Source organism: Triturus cristatus, chromosome 3_2 (genome assembly GCF_964204655.1).
Source record: "Triturus cristatus chromosome 3_2, aTriCri1.1, whole genome shotgun sequence".
NCBI classification, from domain to species: Eukaryota; Metazoa; Chordata; class Amphibia; order Caudata; family Salamandridae; genus Triturus; species Triturus cristatus.
Window position 1 is genome coordinate 78,398,603 of NC_140584.1, and position 23,532 is coordinate 78,422,134.

Genomic DNA, 23,532 nt, shown 5'->3' on the forward strand with positions numbered 1-23,532 from the left:
TAAACAAAAACTGCTGCCTACCCTGCTCCCAACATTGTTTGCCTTAGAAATACCCCATAACAAATTGAGGCAAAGAGAAAGGATGGACATTATTTGCAATCTACAACTACTTGTGTCCTCTTTGAGGTACATGTTGTTTGTAAAAACAGATTTACTCCACTGGTAGTGGATGAGGGTAATTCTGCAAGTACATAATTGAAGTCTAATTCAAAGGTCCTAGACACTACATCAGTGGACATGATGCTCAATTTTATATAAGAGTTATGGGATAAAGTTAAAGGGTTGAAAAAACAGCTTAAAAAAGGTAGCACCTTTGTAGGAAATGGCACCATTGAGTGCCACCAGAGTGGCAGTTCGTATAAAAAGAGTACTGATATTCACAAATACAATCTGCTGCTCAGATAGAAAGCACAGCGTTACATGGGCTGGTGGCATCCGAGCCTACACATAAACAAAATGTAAAACTGTAAGACCACAAGATGTCAGAGCAGAAAGGCCTCTGTCAAGAGAGAAATCCCAGTACCCTCGCCTGTCCTGTGGATGATGGTAGAGTACGAAGATCTAGCAAGTCCATGCCTATACAGAACAATACTAGACATTGCACTTTGCACATATCCTCTGCAGAAAGGGTCACCCACGGCTGGGGCATTTATCTAGGACCCTTAAATCCTGTTGGTCTGGAAAGTAGTTTTACTACTTCTAGTTATGCAAAAAGTGGCTTTCTGTTTATGGCTAATTTTCCCAAACTAAGTTATTGACAGGATGAGAACCTGTGTATAGCTGTGCACTATTCACAAAGTGCCTACTGTGACACTGTGTAATTGTTTAGCAAGTTGTACATTTATTTCTCAACGTTACAACTGGCAATTTGTGTAAATGCATACCATTCTATACATAACAACGTTTCAGTAATGCTTAACAGTGAGCAATACAGTCAGCGTTAACATAATGAACATCTGCAGTAATTGTCATATATTATGCTTTCATTCACATGACTCAATAAAGTTTTTTGACATTAACAAATTCGTGACAACATATATGTCAGTGCCCAATGCATTTCGGAACCTTCCGGTTCCTTCGTCAGGGGCCAATCTGAAATGAGAGTAAACAATTTGCGAATGAGTAATTACTTTGGGGCTCAATCTCATAATGTACTTGTGCTACACAGGAACTCCAAGAGGGCAAACTCAGAAAATATAGAAGAGATACCATCGATTACAAATTAAACGAGGTATACACCTCGGCTGAAATATACGCACGAAAAAGATTTGAACCCCGAAAACCGACTACTCATTCATCAGAGGAAAGTCTGGTATCGGATAAGGATATTGCATCATCCAGAACACCACTTCAGCCAGGGACATCATCCTCTAGACATCAAGCACCGACGTTGGATACTACTGAACACTCAGAAAAAACGAGGGCGGTGTCTTTTTTGTCACAGGCCCCGGATCAAGGTCTACCACCAGTCCAACAACAAGAGAAACAAAATATAACAGACCGACCAAGCGAGGAAAGGGGAGGAAAATCGCTACGCGGCGGGAAGAACATTCCTTAATCATTAACATTTCTTCCATTAACATCACACCTCACCAAAAAGCAGTCTTAAACAGAGGGCTGTCTTTTGATCCAACCAACTACACGAATAGCCTGGAAATTGAAGTAACCTTGTATAAATTTATGCGCACATTGCGTCTGCGCCATTTTTTCTCGAATGACGAATGGTATGCTTTTACACAAATTGCCAGTTGTAACGTTGAGAAATAAATGTACAACTTGCTAAACAATTACACAGTGTCACAGTAGGCACTTTGTGAATAGTGCACAGCTATACACAGGTTCTCATCCTGTCAATAACTTAGTCTTTTCTTGGTAGAAGGGGACAAACTTCTACATAACTGTTGCACCGAAGTTAAAATTGCAGTTTAAAGAAGTATAATCAACAACCACAGGAGTGCTCTCCTTCCTCATAACTTCTCAGCTCTTATTTTGTCCAGTCTGGAGTAGCACCCACGCAAAAAACAAAAAAAGATGTCGTTTGAATCAATAGCAAACATCACGGACAACCGAGCCACTACCATTGTTTATACATCAGACCAAGCTACTGAAATTTACTCCTTAATTCAGGAAGTCAAAAACATGGATACCCATAGCGGCTCAATCTCACAACAACTCAAACAACTTGAATACATCACCAGACGCCAATTGAACCAACAATTACATGTATCCACACTGGTGCAGTATCACAAAGCCAAACGGATACCCAGAGGACTCCGGCTCTCAATAAGACCCATGTTATTTCGTTTTCACCTCTATCCAACCTTCATGAACAAATGGTATTCAATACTCAACAAATGCTCTTTGGACCTCATTTTACTAATTATACAGGAACTTTCCAAATCCATCAAAGATCTTGAGGCAGAAATCACCACACTGAAGGGAGAACTTGAACTCAGGTTAGAACATGACACATGGAGAATTAACTTGGAAGGTTTAAACATCAAACTAGACAAATACAGTAAAGAACTCCAAGAGGGCAAACTCAGAAAATATAGAAGAGATACCATCGATTACAAATTAAACGAGGTATACACCTGGGCTGAAATATACGCACGAAAAAGATTTGAACCCCGAAAACCGACTACTCATTCATCAGAAGAAAGTCTGGTATCGGATAAGGATATTGCATCATCCAGAACACCAGTTCAGCCAGGGACATCATCCTCTAGACATCAAGCACCGACGTTGGATACTACTGAACACTCAGAAAAAACGAGGGCGGTGTCTTTTTTGTCACAGGCCCCGGATCAAGGTCTACCACCAGTCCAACAACAAGAGAAACAAAATATAACAGACCGACCAGGCGAGGAAAGGGGAAGAAAATCGCTACGCGGCGGGAAGAACATTCCTTAATCATTAACATTTCTTCCATTAACATCACACCTCACCAAAAAGCAGTCTTAAACAGAGGGCTGTCTTTTGTTCCACCCAACCACACGAATAGCCTGGAAATTGAAGTAACCTTGTATAAATTTATGCGCACATTGCGTCTGCGCCATTTTTTCTCGAATGTTGTGACCCAAGAGGTAACCCAAGACATCTCAACATCATCCAAATTTAAACCCAGAAGCACCTTCCAAGCTCCAGTGTCACATAAGATGTTAGACACCTTTGAGATTATGGTGAAGAAAGACATACAAAACCTGAATCTTACCAAAAACAAGCATCAAAACCTGACGAAAAAAGAAAGAATTACACTTAAAACTATAGCAAGCAACCCTGAAATCACAATTCAACCAGCTGACAAGGGAGGAGCTATAGTTATTATGGACACCGACTTTTATCATCAACAAGTTAACATACATGTAAACGACCAAGACACATATCTACAACTACAAACAGATCCAACGACGCAACTTGAAGCCATCTTACAAGACATTTTACAAAATGCCCTCACTATGGGCTGGATAGATCAATCCACCAAACAGTTTCTCACTACCCTGGACCCGCGCAGACCACATCTATATATGTTACCTAAAATACATAAGAATCTGCACAAACCACCATTCAGACCAATTGTATCAGGATGCGGGTCCATATTTGATTCCATTGGTAAATATTTGGATTACTATCTCCAGAAGTTTGTACAAAACTGGTGGTCATACATCAGAGACACAACGGATTTTCTCAAGAAACTGGATAACATACAACCTAATATTCAACCATCATGGTTACTTTGCACAATAGATGTTGTGGCATTATACACTTCAATTCCACACACTACAGGCATGGAGGCAGTTGAATGGGCCATCCTACAAAGAGAAGATGATAACACAGAGAAAGTGTTCCTGTTACAACTTTTACACTTCTGCCTACACCACAGCTACTTCCAATGGGACGAAAAGTACTACGCACAGCTCTCGAGAACCTCCATGGGTTTTCCGGGGGCGCCATCGTATGCCAATATTTTCATGGCAATGTTCGAACAAGAACACATCATGGACATTCCTCAGTGGTGGTCTAACATCTATACATATTGCCGTTACATTGATGATATTTTTCTTGTTTGGACTAACTCACAACAACTACTTGAGCAGATGATTGCTACATTGAATTCTCACAATCCAAGGATCCAATTCACCCACAAAATTCACGCACAAACTATTCAATATCTGGACGTCAACATCACTAAAAATCCTGAAGGCAGCGGCCTGATCACAACAGTCTACACTAAACCCACGGATCGTAACAACGCACTACAACACTCAAGTTTTCATCCCAGCAACCTCATCAACAATCTTCCTTATTCACAATTTATCAGGATTAAACGCATTTGTTCAGATACACAGGACTGCACAGCTAAAATCACTGAGTACAAGGAGAAATATTAACAACGAGGCTACCCCACAAAAATACTCCAAGCATGTGAGCAAAGAGCCATGAAAAAATCACGCAGTGAATTGCTTACAACCACCAAGTCACCAAACAAAACCAACACAGTGTTCATTTCCAAATTTTCTACCAGCTCCATAGCCATCAAAAAGATTATTAACACACGATGGGAACTTCTATCCAATGAACCGGACTTCAATCATATTTTTCAGCAACCACCTTTGCACGCCTACACAAGAGGCCAAAACGTTCGGGAACTCATCACAGCCACCAGAAGACCAAAAAATAAAACTATCAACAAAGGCACCATGAAATGCCAAAACTGCTCACATTGCAACATCATCATTTTGGGCAATACTTTAACACATCCAACTACAGGTAAAGTCGTCTTGCTCAGACACACCAGTGACTGCAACACCACCAATGTCATATATGGAATCAAATGCCCATGTGGCAAACTGTACGTGGGTAAAACTGAACGGAAAGTCAAAGTACGTCTCACAGAGCACAAGAGCCGGATTAGGACCAAGAACAAAAATTCTCCTCTGGCCCACCATTGGAACGAGGCATGTCATTCAATATCCCAACTAAGGTTCCAAATTATAGAACACATCATGCCACAAAACGGAGTAAACACTCACCTCAAACTCTTGCAGAGAGAGGTATATTGGATCAAATATCTAGACACAATGCTCCCAAAAGGGTTGAATGATAGGCTTGATATGTCATGTTTTATTTAAACATCAATTTTCCCACACGGTATATTCACAACCCCTCCGGGGGTAGTATGACCTACCATCTTTTCCACTACCCGTCCACATGAGCATTATACAGGCATCCACTTGGCTAAGCTAATACAACATCACCAGCATCCATATCTCACCGCCAGTCTATCCCAAGCAATTCTCTATTATGACACCTTTTTAGTCATCCACATGAGCATTATACAGGCATCCACTTGGCTAAGCTAATACAACATCACCAGCATCTATATCTCACCGCCAGTCTATCACAAGCAATTCTCTATTATGACACCTTTTTAGTCATTTCTAAGTTCTTTTCTCCGTTCTCTCACTTTTATTAAGAGCCAAATAACCCACTAGTCACTCCCATACCGATTATGCCACTTTTTGACACATTTATTAATAATATTCGGACCTATGAATAAACGCATGCGACCTCTACCGCCAACGTTAATCTTTCATCAGTTATTCTGATCCTAATCTTTCATTTCATGCGTTTTCAGTTCTAAGTATGCTCAGTTTAAATGTTTTTTTATTTCCAGGCTCCAGCGCTACCGGTTTCTTTATATCTTGCTAAGATGGCGCCGACTGATACCAGCGTATTCATTCAGTATTTTAGTCCTTCCTTTAGATCTCGTTAGAACTTTGCAGTTCCGGTTCTGTTCTCACGTTTAAACGCGAGCATCCCGGTGTATCATACTTGCTTCCTCTTTGGCGGTGCACTGCTGTTTACCTCATCATCGATCTACTAATTGGTAAGGCTTTTTCGAAGCGATATAGTTCGAGCCCCGTTATCTAATCTTTTCACGCCGACACGTCTACTCATGCGTTTTCTTCTTCTTTTTCTTTTTTGCTTTCACAGTACTTCATGAACCGCTACTTTGAGGTAAAATCTAGCATCTTTAGACTTCACAATGCGAGTCTTCTCGCAGCCTGAAAAAATTTCGCACGATGCATTATGTGCTTAGTTTAGCTCTTTTTTCTCCTCACAGATACAAGCTTATATCCCCTCAGGTAAGCCCGGTTTCTTTACGCAGACCGTATTCGCATTTCATTGACAATACCAAAACACTTAATTTTTACTTAATTTTTCTCTGCCGCTTGTTATTTTCAGAGTGCACCACATAAGAACACTCATACAGGTAACACACACAGCTACGTCTGTGTAGCACAAGTACATTATGAGATTGAGCCCCGAAGTAATTACTCATTCGCAAATTGTTTACTCTCATTTCAGATTGGCCCCTGACGAAGGAACCGGAAGGTTCCGAAATGCATTGGGCACTGACATATATGTTGTCACGAATTTGTTAATGTCAAAAAACTTTATTGAGTCATGTGAATGAAAGCATAATATATGACAATTACTGCAGATGTTCATTATGTTAACGCTGACTGTATTGCTCACTGTTAAGCATTACTGAAACGTTGTTATGTATAGAATGGTATGCTTTTACACAAATTGCCAGTTGTAACGGTGAGAAATAAATGTACAACTTGCTAAACAATTACACAGTGTCACAGTAGGCACTTTGTGAATAGTGCACAGCTATACACAGGTTCTCATCCTGTCAATAACTTAGTCTTCTCTTGGTAGAAGGGGACAAACTTCTACATAACTGTTGCACTTAAGTTAAAATTGCAGTTTAAAGAAGTATAATCAACAACCACAGGAGTGCTCTCCTTCCTCATAACTTCTCTAATTTTCCCAAACTGTCATGCCTTTTCTGGAGAGGATGGAGACTTCTTGATTAACACTGAATAAGGAGCGTTCGCCACTCATTAATGTGTTCTGATGTTTTGAGAGCAAACGTCACATTCTTCATAATAGCAAATTTGATTCCATTGAGGTAATGCTAATTGATGGGAAGCTTGCAGACGGAAGGGTGGGCTTGAACCTTTGTACGTACCAGGCTGTGAATAATTTCATCCAATTTAAATATAGTCTCCCGGTGATGAAGTCTCACTGTTTACCAGCTAAAACGTTCCCCCACGTATCTTTACATGGAGGAGACTCTGTATTTAAGGAACTTGACTGCCTGTGTGACAAATTGTTTTTTTAATCCATGCGCACCTCTGAAAAATCAGAAAATTTGGAACAATTTAAAAATCTCAAGATTCATCAGATAGCCGTGCTAACTAAATTATTTATACACCCTATTCACAACATGGATATTTTACCAATGAGCCTAATTTTAAGGTCCCAATAATACAGGCCAGTCCTATTACTTGTGATACAAATACAGTGAGCATTCTATTCTGGAACATAGCTGGGTTGCTAGCTAAGCTAGTCAACCCTGGCTGGTTCGGGTTCATAGATAAACTTAATATTTGCATCTTCCAGGAGACTTGGTGTCTGAATCTTGTGTATGATTCCAGTTTAATGAACTACAATACAGATGCACTGTCAAAGAGTTTGGGACAACTATATGGGGGTGGGTCTTACAATTTAGATAAAAACTGCCCTTTTAGGAGAAATGAAATCTGTTGATATTGACTTTCATGATATACTAGGCATTTGTATTAAATCTGTCTCTGGTCAAAGCAGTTTTATATATACATAAGGTTTATAGTTTGTACAACAAGGGGTAGCAATTGCTCTGAAACACTCAGACATTTATTGAAAACATTAATGATAGGGGCCACATGATGATTGCAGGAGACTTTAATAATACTTATAAACCTCTGGATATTTTAGAAAACTCAAATTTCGCTATTGAAGATGAATTATGGGATATCCCCGCTTTACAATTGCCTCCCATAAAACATTTGTCTACAATGTCTATCCAGCTGAATGCTTTAACCTTGTCACTTGGACTTAAATCCTGCAATGGATGCTCTTGTTCTGATGCGAGTGGTCTGCATACTTACAATATACCAAATCAAACAAGCAGGATTTATTACATTATGTTAGATCTTATGCTATGGAAGGATTTGATAGGTACGGCTATTTTAGTGAAGGTTGATAATGGTCCTAATTCCCTAAACCCGACTTTGAAGGGATATGCTTCTCTTTGGCAGTTGTATCTTTGCCAGCTGATTGGAGGGAACTGTCCTTACAAACGATAGGCGAGCAGTAAAGTGGAAGTCTCTCTTGGAGCATCGAGAGTCATTAGCAATGTTGTATAAGAATGTAGCTGACTGAATGGAGTTTGTGCAGCAAGTTTGCAGAAATGATTGTAGTGCAATGTATTCTTAGTGCATCTCCCTCTAAATTCATTTCTTCAAAGGAACAAGTCCTATCTTAAATATTACTAAAAATATGTCCTGGTTTATGGAGGATTGTAAAGATGAAAAATGTGTATTGGTTTCCGCAATTAGAAGTAAGGACAGTGATACCATAGACTTGCAAGACATGCATACAAAAAATCATTTATGTTAACAAAGAGGGAGTTGGATGACAACATTTAGCTAGGTATCACCAAGGCAGTAAGGAAAAGGGAAAATAATCTGGTTTTGGTACATAGTGGCACATGGGACTCACCGTAACAGTTTATTGCAGTATTTTATAAACCCATCACTTAAACAACAGGAACCGGGAGCTATTGTTTAGGTCCAGCACACGTTCTCCCTTATTCAATGGCTTAGATGCAAGGGTGTGCAGTTCCTTCGACAAGGTAAAAATGCTAATAGTCTGTCAGGTCAGTGGAATATGCTCCAGTAGGAGCAAGTGCCCTCACACACCCCGAGAGGTGTCATGCTTCATCATCTGGGCAAGCTCCTCGTCGGGCCGGCGCTGCAATCGCCCAACGGGCACCCGCGAAGGGGCTCTTTTCCAAAGATCTTTTGGTTTTGACATCTTATGAGTGTGGGTATGTGGGGTGTGAAGAGTAGTGTGGTGAAACGGGTGATTAAAATAGGTTTAGTGATGCTGGGTTTGAGTACATTTTAATTTTGTAGCTCACTAACCTAATTAAAATCAGTGTTTCTTGTGTTTGATACAATGGTCCAAAAGAGCAGTCGTGCTTTGTTTCTGAAATGTGAGGTCAACATGGTTCTTGCCTATTCCAGCCCCTAAGGGGTCAATTCATCAGGACCGAAGAATAAATAACCTACACTACTGCGTGACTGATTCTTCAAGGTGTGCAGATAATTCAAGTAATCAGTCACACCATACGTAACAAAGCAAGATTCTACCTTGTTTATCGAACTGACCCGTTTTGGCATCGGTTAGGGTCAAATGGGACAACAGAGCGAACCGCTCACTCACAACTTGTTCGTGGTGTGGCGTGAGCCTGCACACCTACCCCGGCACAGGAGCCAGGGTAGGTGTGCAGGCTCACACCAACATTTGCACGTGGCCACTGGAAAACCTTTACAACATATTTGCATCTTTCTAAAAGTTGCATTTCTGTATAATTTAAATTAAATTCGACTTGGGCATCAAGTCGGGTTTAATGTAATGGTTAATTGCATACCTTGAAGTACCAACTTTACCATTCAGAGGTTAGCACAGCTGAGTTGTCAGCATGCAACCCAGTACATGCAATGGGGCTACTAGCTTTTCTGTGGTAAAAACAACTATTTGTCGTTTTTACACATAAAAATACATGTCCTACTTTTTAATATATAACACTCTGCCTTAGGACTCAATAGACCTGCTGTAAGGATGACATTTATATTAAAAAAGGGAGGCTTGGGCTAAGCCAGTAGTTTAAATGACAATGTCGAGTTAGCAGTTTAAACTGCGCAGCTATGTGCAATGGCAGGCTGGGAGACATTTTTTCATGTTATCACATCCAGGGTGGCAACATAAGTGCTACAGGCCTGGTGGGACACTTTAATTAATAGGCCCTTATATGCCCTGAGTACCCCTGGTACCATATGAGGGACTTGTAAGTAAGTAAAGTTACATCAATTGGGTATAAGGCAATCAAATGTATACTTTGAAGGGTCAGGGCACTGGCACTCTGGTTTGGTTAGCAGGTCTCACTGCACTCTCAGAGTCAGAAACACAGAAACATCAGTCCAAAACCTTGGGGTGATCATGTAAGAAGAGGTACTTCCATACAGGAGCCCATGTGCTACCCAGGTCTCCCCTCAGCCAATAAAAGGTGTCTTCTCCCCAGGACCTCAGCATCAGCTGTAATGGGAGTGATACGGTCAGTATCTGTCATGCTCTGTTGACAGCTGGCAAGGGGAGCCATCAAGGGCAACCATACCCCAGTGAGCAGCTCCTCACCTCCCTTGATTGGCAGATCTTCCATAAGAATCGGTACAGGGACGAGTTTACTGATGAGGATGTCCCAAGAGGAAAGTGATGCAATCTGGGACATCAGCATTGCAGCCCGACCATGTTATCTCTGCACTGATGTATTCTACAAAGCTAGCATCAGCAGCATACTGCCATTGTCTAGGGAATGGGAGGTTCTGAGGCAGCTTGGTGGTGTTGAAGTCCAGGATAAGCAGGACTTCTATCATGTAGTGCAGGGACTCTAGAAAAAGGAATTACACCAATTCCCTCAGAAAGACCTGGTGTCTAAGAGTTTCTTACCCCGCCCTTACCGAGCGAGTAATTGAGCCAATATCCAGAAAAATATCCAATTGGATGAAGATGACATTTAACAAACATTTTATCTGTGAAGCCACATTTACACATTGTTTAGGACTGTCAGTTAGGAAACACTAGTATCTCTTTAAAGCAAATCTGCTGTTTTGACCTATTAGTTTTCTCCAAAGATTAGCAAGAGATTTATTAATCCTCTGTGTTGTTCTAATGTGTCACCGTAGAACGCTTAACTGAAATAAATTCTTACTACATTTTAATTAATACCTTTCTGCAAATCATTGAAAACCAGTCTTTTAAAATAATGTTGAAAAACTAGTAATAGCACATGTCTAATCAGGTAGGACAATCTAATTAATTCTCCTCTTGTTCCTCTTTCTTTGCTGTTTCTGTTTAATAGTAATATTTATTTGGTTATTGTGCAGAGGTCTAGAATGTCTTGGTCTGCTTGCAAGTAACATAATTTGAATTTCACCCAGGATCTCAGAGCTGGCTTATTCTGACTGTCACTACAGACAAGCTATGGTGATTAAATGATCTTTCATGGAAAAACCATCACTTAGTGGACACAGTTACTGTGTGTCCTTTTAAATTTCTGTTACATATAAACATGGTTAACATATTCTGGGTGTATTGTATAACTTTAGAACCTAATTTATACTCATAAATATAACAAGTAGCTAGATATGGTAGTATGTGTTTTGCCTAACAGTAGCTATCCCTTTAATGGTGGCTTATTGTCCTGCAAGCGAGAGAAGAGTCATGGAGTTAGTAATCACTCTCCACATGCCAATATATCTGTGTGCTGGTTCTGCAGAAGCATCCCCATGCATGTTTCACATTGCTGGTTGATTAATATGAACTTGATAACATTTGAATACCAATTACACATGATATTGTCTAGATTTCTAAATGAAGGTGTACATAACATTAGCTTTATAGTGCAATATGGTGCCAAACAATTTGCATTTTGAGCCTGAGACACATGATAAAGGGTAATAGCAATGGTAAGCTTATAATACAATGTATTGTAAAACCTGAGCAGTAGGCTTTGTTCTGCAGATCCGTGGCCGGACTTAAGAGAAACCAGCCCTGGCAATTCCACTCAACCGTCCGAAGGGAGGTGGGGGGGCAGTGAGGGGGTAGTGGCACTGAGAAGCTCTAATTGCGAGCCCCGCTTCGGCTTTTATTGTTACAAGAGACCTATATTGCAGGACCGCTGCAAAACCGGCCCTCAGTGACAATATCAGCCCCCACCCCTCCGGCCCACTGGGGAAAGGCCCTGTGCCCGCTACGGCCAGTCCAGCCCTGTGCCGATCGCACATTTACAAAACCTAAGAAAGTATCATTTTTTTGTGGGCCACTCTCTTTATTGGATTGAATCTGTCTGGTGTTGGGGTCTGTTCACTGATTCTGCTATTTAGTGTTACAGTGCCTGTGCTGTGTCCCCCTAAACATGAGGAAAAATTAGTTACACCCAATTTGCTGATTATAAATAATGATTGTGTAAGTCACTCTGTCCTAATTATCAAAAATCTAGTTCAGTAGTGAAAGTAGATTTGTGATATCTGTAGTGGAAAGGTAACATTTACAAATCTTACTTTGTGCAGCCTAAAAGCCTAGAAGCATTAACCCAGTTCTGTTGGCTTCTCCTTCCCTCTAGTGGCAGTAGTTTCCATCCCTATTAGATAGGAACAGGTGAGTGGTCAAGAAACAAAACTCCAGCTACTAAAGTCCTGAAAAGCATTTTAAAGAAATCACTGAACGCTTGGCTGATAGGGGCAATTTAGGAGGGTACCATTACAGATGTTATAACAGAGAGGACTAGAGCAGCAGCATGTGTTTGACATTGAGATGCCTGAAGGAGGTCAAACGACAGAAGCTTTTCATCGAGAGTCCATTTGGACATTTGTCTCTGCCAACAGCAGGAGAGGAAGGGGTTCTACAATCTGGAAGAGTTTCTAGATCCATATTTACAATAGGCTAATCTGAGAGGAAACTTAGAGAGAAGCTTTTCTTCTCTTTCTGTCGTCATTTACGGCTACCATGAGATTGACACCAAGATTTATCTGATTCAATGGAGTCTTCTTCAACTACAGTCTTCTCCCTTTCTCCGCTGGAAAACTCTCATAATCAAAATGAGAATAAGTTCCAACACATGACTTGGCTGGAGGGCAAGGTGACATCTTTATCCCTATGGCGAAGCACTCTTGATTATTAAGAAGGCCAGTTTTGTTACTTTTGGAGCTGTTTGTGCCAAAACTGAAGGCTTCAGCTGGAGTTTGACGACTGCATGTCTGACTTTAAAGGAGCTCTGTAGTTTTGAGTATCCTGAATTGTCCTGATGTAAGAAATTAGGAATAAAAATGTAACAAAATTATTAGGTAAAACCTTTGAGCCGTGTGACAAGGCTTCCTTGACCTTCGCTCTATCACGGAGCACCAGAACACATGCTTAGGTTTTGGTCTACTGGGAACATTGACTTTAATTTAAGCTTTGCCCTTTCTTGATCCTTTGTGCCTTAAAACTTTCTAAATCGATACCTATGCTTAATCTGTTTTTTTACCGAATTTGTGTCATTTTTCTTAGTACATTTTTCTTGATTCTTATTAATCTGGTTGGACGTTGTATGGTTCTGCATTGTTGACTTTAATCTTGATTGGTGTTGCTTGAATCTATCAAGCATTTCTTTGAGGAAACATATCCTGCATGAGCCAAAGCTAGAAAGAGGGTTGGGTAGCTTTCCTCAGCAAAATGTGTCATAACTTAACAAGATTATGTTTTATTCAGGTAGCAAGCCCATGCTTCCCAAATTAATCGTCCACTTGCTATTAGTGAATTTTTAAGTACTTAGTAAAATTTCAGAATATGATACAATGATTTCAGAACTAATTTTTATGTACACTTTTATAGGATAGCTTGGAGTTTATTGAACTCATTAAGTCTGGTTGATATTTATTTATTAAGCCAGTTTTAATTATTAAATAATTTATAGCACCTCACAGTAATCTGCCCTTTTCAGCATGATCACATTTGAGCCCGTACACACCCTTTTTTACTAGTGAAGAATATTTAATACTATTGTAGCTGTATTGAAATAACATTTACATAATTGGTCAACCTAAAAGGCCTGTTCTGTTCTAGTTTTTACATTTTAATAAAACAATGATTAGCAGACAAACCTGCTTTGCTTTCGAAACTCAGTAATGGTTCAGAATGGATATTTGCCTTAACCCCTTCTGTGCGTCGGACAGCCAGGGGCCGTCCGATACACATGTTCTCATGTGCGTACGATGGCCCCGGTTGTCCTCGCACTTGGCACAGGGAATCCCTCTGGTGCGGGCACCAGAGGGATTCCCTTAACCCACCAACAGCTTCGGGAGCTGGGGAAGAGCTTCACAGGCTCCAGAGGCTGCATGCATGGTTTCTTTTAAATGACGATCAGCACGCACGTCGCACTGACGTCATTTCAGTGAAACCGAAACTGAAATGAGCCAAGAGGCTCATTTCACTTTCGCTTTCTACGTGCTCAGGGGGCTATCTCAGCTCCCTGAGCATGTAGAATGTCAGGAGAGGTATTGTTGCAAAGGGGAGAATCTCCCCATTCCAATGGTACCCCTCCCTAGTGGATCCCTGCTTGGGGATAGACCCAGGAGGGCGATCCCCAAGCAGGGATCCACCCACTAGGCACCAAGGAGGGGCGAGCTGCCCCTTGGGCAAGAGCCTTTGCTCCCCCATATTATTTTGGGCTATTCAGTCTTTCTGCCCCCGGGGGGGCAGAAAGCCCACTAGAAACCAGGGATTTTGTTTTAAATGCAAATTAGGGGTGGGGGCTGCCCAATATGGGCATGCCAATGCCCCCACCCCCCCACATAATTACAGACTTTCTGGCCCCCCCGGGGGGCAGAAAGCCCACTAGACACCAGGGTTTTTTCCCCCGATGAATTTAGGGGTGGGGGTTGCCCAAGATGGGCATGCCAATGCCCCCATCCCCCCACATAATTACAGTCTTTCTGCCCCCCCGGGAGACAGAAAGCACCCTAGATGCCAGGGATTCTTTTTTTTATAGGCCCCGGGTGGGGGCTGCCCAGAATGGGCATGCAAATGCCTCCACCCTACCCCTCAAAGAAAACAAAAGACCTTCTGCCCCCCCAGAGGCAGATGGGAGCAGTAGCCCCTGATCTGTCCCGGGGGGGCAAAAAGCCCACTATACGCCAGCGATTATGCTGGCTTTTTTATACGCAGGGGTGGGGGCTCACCAGAATGGGCATCCCAATGCCCCCAACCCCCTAAAGAATAGCCATAGTCTTTCTGCCCCCCTCAGGGGCATAGCGGGGCAATAGCCCCCGATTTCCCCCCACCCCAGGGCGGCAGAAAGCCCACTAGGCACTGACTTTTTTTCGGAATGTGCCTACCTGTGGATTTTGGGTCCTAGCGCAGCCGGCACCTAGGGAAGCGTAGCAAATCTATATATTTTTGAGAACTAGACACTGAGGGGAATCCAGGATGGGGTGACGTGTCTGGCTCTCACTAGGTTCTGTTAACCAGAATCCCTTGCAAACCTCAGAATTTGTCCAAAATCACATTTTTCTCACATTTCTGTAGTGGAAGGTTCTGGAATCTGTGTGGATCCACATAATTCCACCCACCCCGCATTCCCCAAAGTCTTCAGAGAAAAATGGTACCTCACTTTTGTGGGTGGGTCAAGTACCCGCGACAGGCAAGGGCCCAAAACCTATTGAGACCACCTCAAAATTTCCTATCACAAAACTACCTGCTTTGCATGGGTGGTCCCATGAGTTTTTGGCCCCATCGGCCATCTCGGGACACCTACCAACCCCACACATTTCCAAAAACTTGACACCCGGGGGAGTCCAGCAAGGTATGGCTTGCGTGGGTCCCCCAACATTTCCCTACCCAGAATCCCCTGCAAATCTCAAATTTAGCTGAAAAAAATCACTTTTTTCTCAAATTTCTGTGTAGGAAAGTCCTGGAATTTGCGTGGATCCAGAAATTTCCTTCTACACAGCATTCCCCCAGGTCTCCCAAGAAAAATGGTACCTCACTCACGTGGGTGGGTCAAGTACCCGCGACAGGCAAGGGCCCAAAACCTATTGAGGCGACATCAAAATTACCTATCACAAAACAACCTCGTTTTGCAAGGGGGGTCCCATGAGTTTTTGGCCCCGGGATCGGCGGCAATCTAGGGAAACCTACCAAACCCACACATTTCTGAAAATTAGATGTTTCCCCTGCTCTGCGCCCTTTGTGTTGAACCCCTAGCTCATAAAATTAGAGAGCACCCCGACATACGGGGGTGTGGTTTGGCACGGATGATCATAAGATCTCGCTCTTTGCAGACGATGTGCTTCTCTCAGTCACGGAGCCATTGACCTCTACTCCGGCTATTCAGGCGGCGCTCTCCCTGTTCGAGAAAGTAGCGGGATTTAGGGTTAATTTAGCTAAGTCCTTCTTACTTAATTTGACTTTATCCCAGGTGGAGTGGTGACAGGTGGAGGGAGTGACGCCCTTCCGCTCCACAGCCAAGGAAATCACCTACATGGGCATCAAGCTCACTCCCTGTGTCTCGGACCCATACAAGTCCAACTTTCTCCCCCTACTGCGACAGTTAAAAGCAGACTTGGGTAAATGGAGCGTCGCATATATCTCTTGGATGGGTAGGATCAATGCCATCAAGATGAACGCTCTCCCCCGCTTGCTCTACCTCTTTCAGGGGCTACCTATACAGGGAGCAAAAGGTCTTTTCAGGGAGCTGCGACAGATGGTCACTAAATTCATTTGGCAGGGAAAGAGGGTGCGCCTGTCCCATCTCCTTCTCATTAGACCCGCAGGGAGGGGGGTCTGGCTCTGCTGGACTTTTTGGGGTACTATAGGGCTGCCCAGTTGCGAGTACTTACTGAGTGGTCGCTGCGAGCCTCTGAGAAGCACTGGCTGCACATAGATAGGCAGGTAACAAGCAGGACCATCTGGGACCTCCTATGGAAGCCAAAACATGATAGACCGCCCAATGCCTACCTTAGTACGCCCACAGCTACCAAATTACGTGTCTGGGATGACCTCACTAAGAGGGTACAATTGACTACTTTTCGGTCTCCCTACACTCCCATACATTTTAACGCTGCATTTCCCCCAGTGCTTCACAAAGGCCCTTTCGAGGCATGGCGGGTAGGGGGTTGTCTCATGATCTCCGATTTGTTCAGCAGGGGGGAATTACTCACCTTTCGAGAATGCATGAAACAATTTACTCTGACTGCCAAGGAGGAATTCCACTAGTTGCAGATGAAACACTGGATACAGCAACCTCTGGTGCGGCAGGCCACTACCAGAGACATGCTCCCCATAGACAAAATTAGCCAGGTCTGGGTCCTCTTCCAAGGGCTGCATCTCCTTCCTGTGCGCCCTCATTTAGGCGCTGAGCCCAAGGTCGACCCCGCGACACAAACACTTCTGGGACATAATCCTAGACACCCCTGTAGCGGAAAAACAGTGGGTTTACTTGTGTAGAGACATAACCAAATTCAATCGCTCAATGTTTCTTGGAGAGGCTCACTACAAAATCATGTACGATTGGTACCTACACCCCCAGAAACTTCGCAAGATCTTCCCCAACTCGTCTGATAGATGCTGGCGGGGGTGCGGTTTGATAGGCGACTTTCGTCAGATCTGGTGGGACTGTCCCACCATACACCATACAGCCATTTTGGAAGGAGATCCTGTCCCAAATCAAACTCATTTTAGGTTATCCAATCCCAAATTCACTGGAACACACACTGCTGGGAGTGAGAGATCTAACCCTGGTACATCAAACGTAAAGGGATAGATCAGTTATGTGGCTCTGTTTGAGGGCGGCAAAAATGGCAGTGGCAGCTGCATGGAAGAAACAAGAGGCACAATCTCTAACTCAATGGCACGCGCAGCTGTGGAGTGCGTTGGCTATGGAGCGCATGACCGACATTGTGGAAGACTCAAGGAAAGGGTTTGAGTATATTTGGTCTCCGCTGGTGGGTTATTTATTGGAAGGGCTCCCGTTGGCGGCGTGCGCTCCACGGCTGAGGGCCCTTCATTTGTTTCATATATGACCTTACGGGGGAGCAGACAGGGGCCTACTTCTAGGAAGTGGTCTCTTCATTGGGTCAGACACTCTCCTCTCCTGACCAACAAAGCAACATATGCATCATGACATCAATGTTATATTGTTTAACTTAGGTTTTCTTTTTTCCATTTTTCTTATCTTTTGATCCTCTGCTTGGAGGTATGGTAAAAGAAATGTTGCAGGATACCAATTGTGACATGCCACAACCACGCCTACAAGTAGGCCTGGCTTGCCAAAGATCTTGTGAATAAGCTGTAACCTTCATGTGCTATCTGTTTCTCTTGGCTTATATGAAAAATGTTGCAATTGTGCTATTTCTATGTGTTGACTTTACAAATCAATAAAAAGAATTTGAAACAAAACAATAAAATGCACAATGTACAAATCACGAAACCTTGTTTGAAATGTTCACAGTAATTTATTAGTGAAAGGGTTTTCATTAGACCAAAAATACATAAAATATAATCTCAGATGTGTCCCTATGTGTAACTAGATTGTCTTATATCTTTACAAATACTCAATGTGGATACTGTTAAAAATATATCAATGCCTGATAGCAAATATCATATTTATGAAGTTGAAACAGTGCATTGTGTAAATATTGATCTTGACACAATGTATTGACACATTGTTTCTGTAGAGTTGATTAATATCTGCCACCTTCCTGAGGAATAGCAATTTCCTGGATTAATGAAGGCAAAACTCCAGTGAAATTTTTCAAGCAAGGTTTGCAACAGCTGAAAGGGGAAAGCACACCAAACTTGATATAATGTATATTAAAGTTGGTGCATCACCTCTCCCAAAAATATACCACAGATGCCAGTTTAAAACGGACTGTATTCAAAGACCATTGTAATACAGATCGATTCCAGACATATTGGAATTCCTCTACATATAATCAGTTCTGCAGGCTGTTTTTAAGTTCTTCTCATTGTTAATGTCAATGTCCAGTATTTGTAACACGCAAACAATTACCCGAAGGTGTCAAGGCACTGGGGGCCATCTGGAAGATTAAACGAGCTATTGCCCAGAGTCACATGGTGCTGGTCTGATCTGCCACCGGAACTGGGGATCGAACCGTGAGCCCACGTGTTCCGGAGTCAGTCGCCCTGGTCGCTGCGCCACACCTCTTCCACATTAAACGAGGATACCACCCAATTTTTCTCTGATCAGGTACCTCACGTATAGCCTTGCAGTATGAATACTGAGACTTCAATTAATTTATTTTTGGAATTACAAAAAACACTTTTGGTAATTTGATAATTTGGGCATTTTATATTTTTTCGAACCCATATCACCTTTCAGTGGTTCCTGGTTTGGGAACAACATTGTGGTGGCTTGCTGGTTTATCTCATCCCCTTAATAATCAAAGGTAGCTATTTTGTTTCATATATTACATAATTTATTATAACATTGCTCCTGCTTGGTGTTAAGGTTCTGCATGTGACTGTGCAAAGTCCTCACAGAATAACAAAACATTTAACAAAACATTTAACAAATAAAAATAATCATCTTCAAAATTGATTTTATTAGTTTGATAGATATTAAGGTTATTAGTTTGATAGATATTAAGGAGAGATCTTGACCTTACTGAAAGTGTAACTGGTAATGCTAAATGGAGTTTTTAAGCAGTGTGAGGATACACAAACTAGTACTTAGAGAATGACCTTGATTAATTGTCTAGACTTTAGGTCACTCATTACACTTCAGGTGGTAATGAGTTTGGTATCTCCGACTTGACAAGGTACAGAAACCCCAGAAATTGTTTTTTCTATGGGTCACTATTAGCTACCCGTTATGTATTTTCCACCTAGAAATCAGAAATAACTGAAGAAGTCAGTGCTTGAGCACTTCAGCATTTCTCCCAAGATACTGGGTCTTCCTCTTTCACATTTTATCAAGATTGTTTTGGCAAAATATGAGGGTGTATTCCAACTTGTGATCTTTGTTAAGGTAGAATTTTTTTTTTATATATCTGAAGTAGGATTTACTCTCAATATATGAGGACTTTGTTATGAAACTATGTATGTCAAACAAAATGTTTTTTCCTCGCAAATGTTCATAATATGTTCTTGATTTTAGAACTACAGTCTTTAGTTTGTGTAGAACCGAATTGTAACTCTTATTTTGCTTTGTTTTGTAGGAGATCCCATAGTTCTGGAAGCAATGAAGAAATTTGCTGATCTCACAGATCAAGCTAAGTATGTCTTGATTTCACTTTCTATGTTGAGTGCAAGAACTCTGGGCCTGATTAAGATCTTGGCAGAGCTGGTCTCGCTGTCACATTTTTGTCGGTATCTCCGCCCGCCTACTAGGTGGTCTGCCTGCTCTATTTAGATGTTGTTGGCTCTATGGATGATAGTCCATCAGATTCCCGCCAACTCCGACAGATTTTTCCAGCCACATCAACGGTGCCGTAGGAAAAAGTGGCGGTCAGAGGGAGCACAGCCAATTATTCGCCGGGCCAATCACGTTATCCCTTCCCGCCAACACAACTGCCAGGAAATCCTCCACAACTGGGTTAGTGGTTCCATAGGCATATAAGCTTACCTTTTTTACTGTTTCCATGTCCTTTTCTGCCATGAATCCGATTGTACAAGTCCTTCCTTTGCTGCTGCTACTTGACCACGAAGCAAATCAACCCTGTCTGCAGCAAAATCAAAGGTAAGCTTCTTGTTACTTGTTTCCTTTTGAATTATCTTTATACATTTGCTCTGGACTCATGCATTTTTAAATCTCTCTTTCGAACAATATTTTTATAATGCATATGTTTGTAATGTTGTAGTTTAAGAAATTTAAAGAAACACACCTGTATGAATATTGGGTGTTATTTTAAAATTTGGTGCAAACTGCCTTCAGGATAATGGACAGTTTCACAAAACTTTACATTAATCAAAATTCATAATGTGTTCATAGCGCTGTGTTGAATTAATTTTTTTAAACTATTGAATTATAAACATATGATTATACACATTTTGGAAAAGTTAAACTTAATATCATTTATGAATTGCACTAAACAATGTTAGTTCTTAACTTGAATCATTGTCATTTCCCCTTGTCTAGTGCATTTTCTGTATTGTATTACATTTTATTTTTCTATTTTTTTTCCAAGGTGTAATGCACATGTTTATTTTTGTCACTTATTAAGTTAAAATAAACACACCTGCATTGACACACAAAAAATAAATCACAAAAGCAATTGTATTTTTGTTGTAAGTGTCCATTATCCTGAGGAATGCTTGCACCAAAATATTATTGTCCATTGTTATTTTTGTATTACTAATGTTTGGACTGTACAAAGATGTAATTTAGAAAACTATAGTAGTTACTGTCATAAATGTGAGTAAGAATAAGTATTACACATATTCCTCATTAACATTTTTAATAATTAAATTGTATACAAATTATAATGTTACTTTTGATTTTGATGTGTGTTGTGGTAGGTTGTGTGGTTGTGGCACTCGTAGGTGTGGTGGTGGGTGTGGTGGTGATTGTTGTGGTCGCGGGTGTTGTGCTTGTGGGTGTAGTTTCAATAGTGTGTGCATGTTTGTGTGTTTGTGTTTCTTTGTGTGTTTGTGTTTATGCGTGTGTATGATTGTGCTGCTTGTGTCTATTGTAGTGGGTGTCTGCAAAAAAATGTGTGTGCTTGGGATTGGGGTGGGAGTTTGGATTGGGGTTGAGGACGGGACCTGAGTTGGGGAGCAGAAGGGAGGGCTGGTTGGAAGGCTGGGGTGAGTGAGGATGCTGCTGTTTTGGCAGGCAATCTCTGAATGCCAGACTTGAACTTTTAATGGCATCCAGAAATGCAACCATTTGTGCCATTTTCTATCGCAGTTTAGCCTACAGAGATGTTGTGTAAGAGGTCAATTGCCTCCTCACTCAGCACAGACTGGGTGACATGGGATGGGGGTGAGGTGCCTGTGAAAAAATAAACTGAAATGATTTTATTAACTCACAAGTTAATAATTAGAAAATGAAACAAAATGAACAAGAAACAGAGAAGGCCAACAAACCACCTGACTTCACTACAAAAATACTCATGAACAAGGCTCTGCTGTAGTGGAATGACAAAGGATCACAGTCTGAAGTGGAGTGTGTTCACACATCGGGTGTGTGATGCTAGCATCCATCCAAAAGCCACAGGACTAGAACAATGTTGAACATGTCCCGTGACAGAATCCCGCCATCGGCAATTAGCCACCAGGACAGCGCCACCACAACTGTAAAATTTACACAGGCTCGGCTAATTCATGCCACTCTGACGCAATAATGTTAGCCAGCGGAGGAGTCTGCTGTGTCGATAGCAGTGAGCTGCTAATGCGATGGGAAAAGGTGGATGGAGGATCAGCCAGCCCACATCTAATTATGGCGGGCGGGAATCCGTTGGCTCAACGTAGTACATGTAAACGCTGCTACAGAAAGCCGACGGGAGTCCTGCCAAGATTCTGCCAAGATCTAAATCAGGCCCTCTGTTGCAACCTCGTATGTAGTCCAAAGAAGTATTCTGTCAAATAAAGTATTTTGTTTTGTGTTTTTGGGCATTAAGTAAAGTGGCGGAATTTATACTCTAACATGTATATGTTCTTTTTTCTTTCCATATTTCTCCTTTAAATCACAAATTGCCATAGTTTCAGTTAATTTTGTTGGTGGTGAGTAAACATGAATTGGAGCCATCAGTTCCAAAGTGTAAATGAGTACAATTATGGTTAATCTTCTATACTCTTTAGAAAACAAGATTTCTATTTCTATCAAATCACATTCAGTATTGCCATCTGGCAATATTGGTCTTTCTGTCCCCTAGGGGGCTAAATTGGGGCATTACTCTGGATCTTTTCACACTAGTGGGACAGTAAACCCACTTGACACCAGGCAAAATGGTTGCAAAAGCAATGCAGTGGGGACCTGGTCTGTATTGACGTCGGGTCACCCCTCCCCACCATGCCGTAGACAATCTTTCTGTCCCCATCTGGATTGCATATTGAATTGTTTACTCCCCACCCCCAGGGGTTTCATAAAGCCAGAAAACATATTTGGGAAAAAAGGAAACAATGGGAGGTTGGCTGGTTCCTTCACAGGGCCAGCCCTCTCCACTAATCTGTCTGTTGCTTGTGGGCAGAAATCCATTAACCACCTGGGAGAGCTTTTTGAAAGATGTATATGGGATGGTGGTACACCTGTACTGGATCTGGCTGCCCCCTCCCACCATGACCTGGACTGTCTTTCTGTCCTCCCCAGAGTGTAGAAAGAACTCTAAACCACCAGGGTAAAATTGTTTTAAACTAAGAATGATGTGGGTGGAACCTGTCCTGGTATCGGCCATACACCCCCAACTGGGCAGTTTCTACCCAATGGGGGGCAGCAATTGGTGGGCATACCAATACATGTCCACCCCACAGTGGACCAAAAAGCCCACTAGACGCCAGCAATGTATTTTTTATGTCAGTCAGGGGGAGGGAGTGATCCATCCTTGAATCAGTCTGCACCCTCCCATCCACGGACAACAACAAATATTTCTGACCCTGTGGGGAGGCAGATTGAAAGGTTTTGCCCCTGTGCCTACTCCAGGAGTATTTCAGTTGTGGTCACCAACTATTGATTCATTTCATTGCAACTCAGAATTAAGATGGAATGTGCCTTTTAAGCTCCTCTGCCCTGTTGGAAAGCCCTTTGATACACCGCATCCTTGCATTTTACAGTTGCAAAGCTTGTGAATGTGTGATACCCAGACTTTACAACCACAAAATGCAATGATACATTGAACCCCAGCTCCCTTCAGC

General features: G+C 42.0%; 1 protein-coding gene across 1 annotated transcript in view; it reads left to right on the forward strand.

Annotated features, from left to right (window-relative positions):
• The window catches only part of LOC146856835 (uncharacterized), a 499,318-nt gene that overhangs the window by 435,739 nt on the left and 40,047 nt on the right, over window positions 1-23,532 (forward strand). The window contains exon 19 of the mRNA XM_085647270.1: window positions 19,899-19,956. Within this exon, the coding sequence (XP_085503396.1) occupies window positions 19,899-19,956 (58 nt within the window). The remainder of the gene's footprint in view (window positions 1-19,898; window positions 19,957-23,532) is intronic.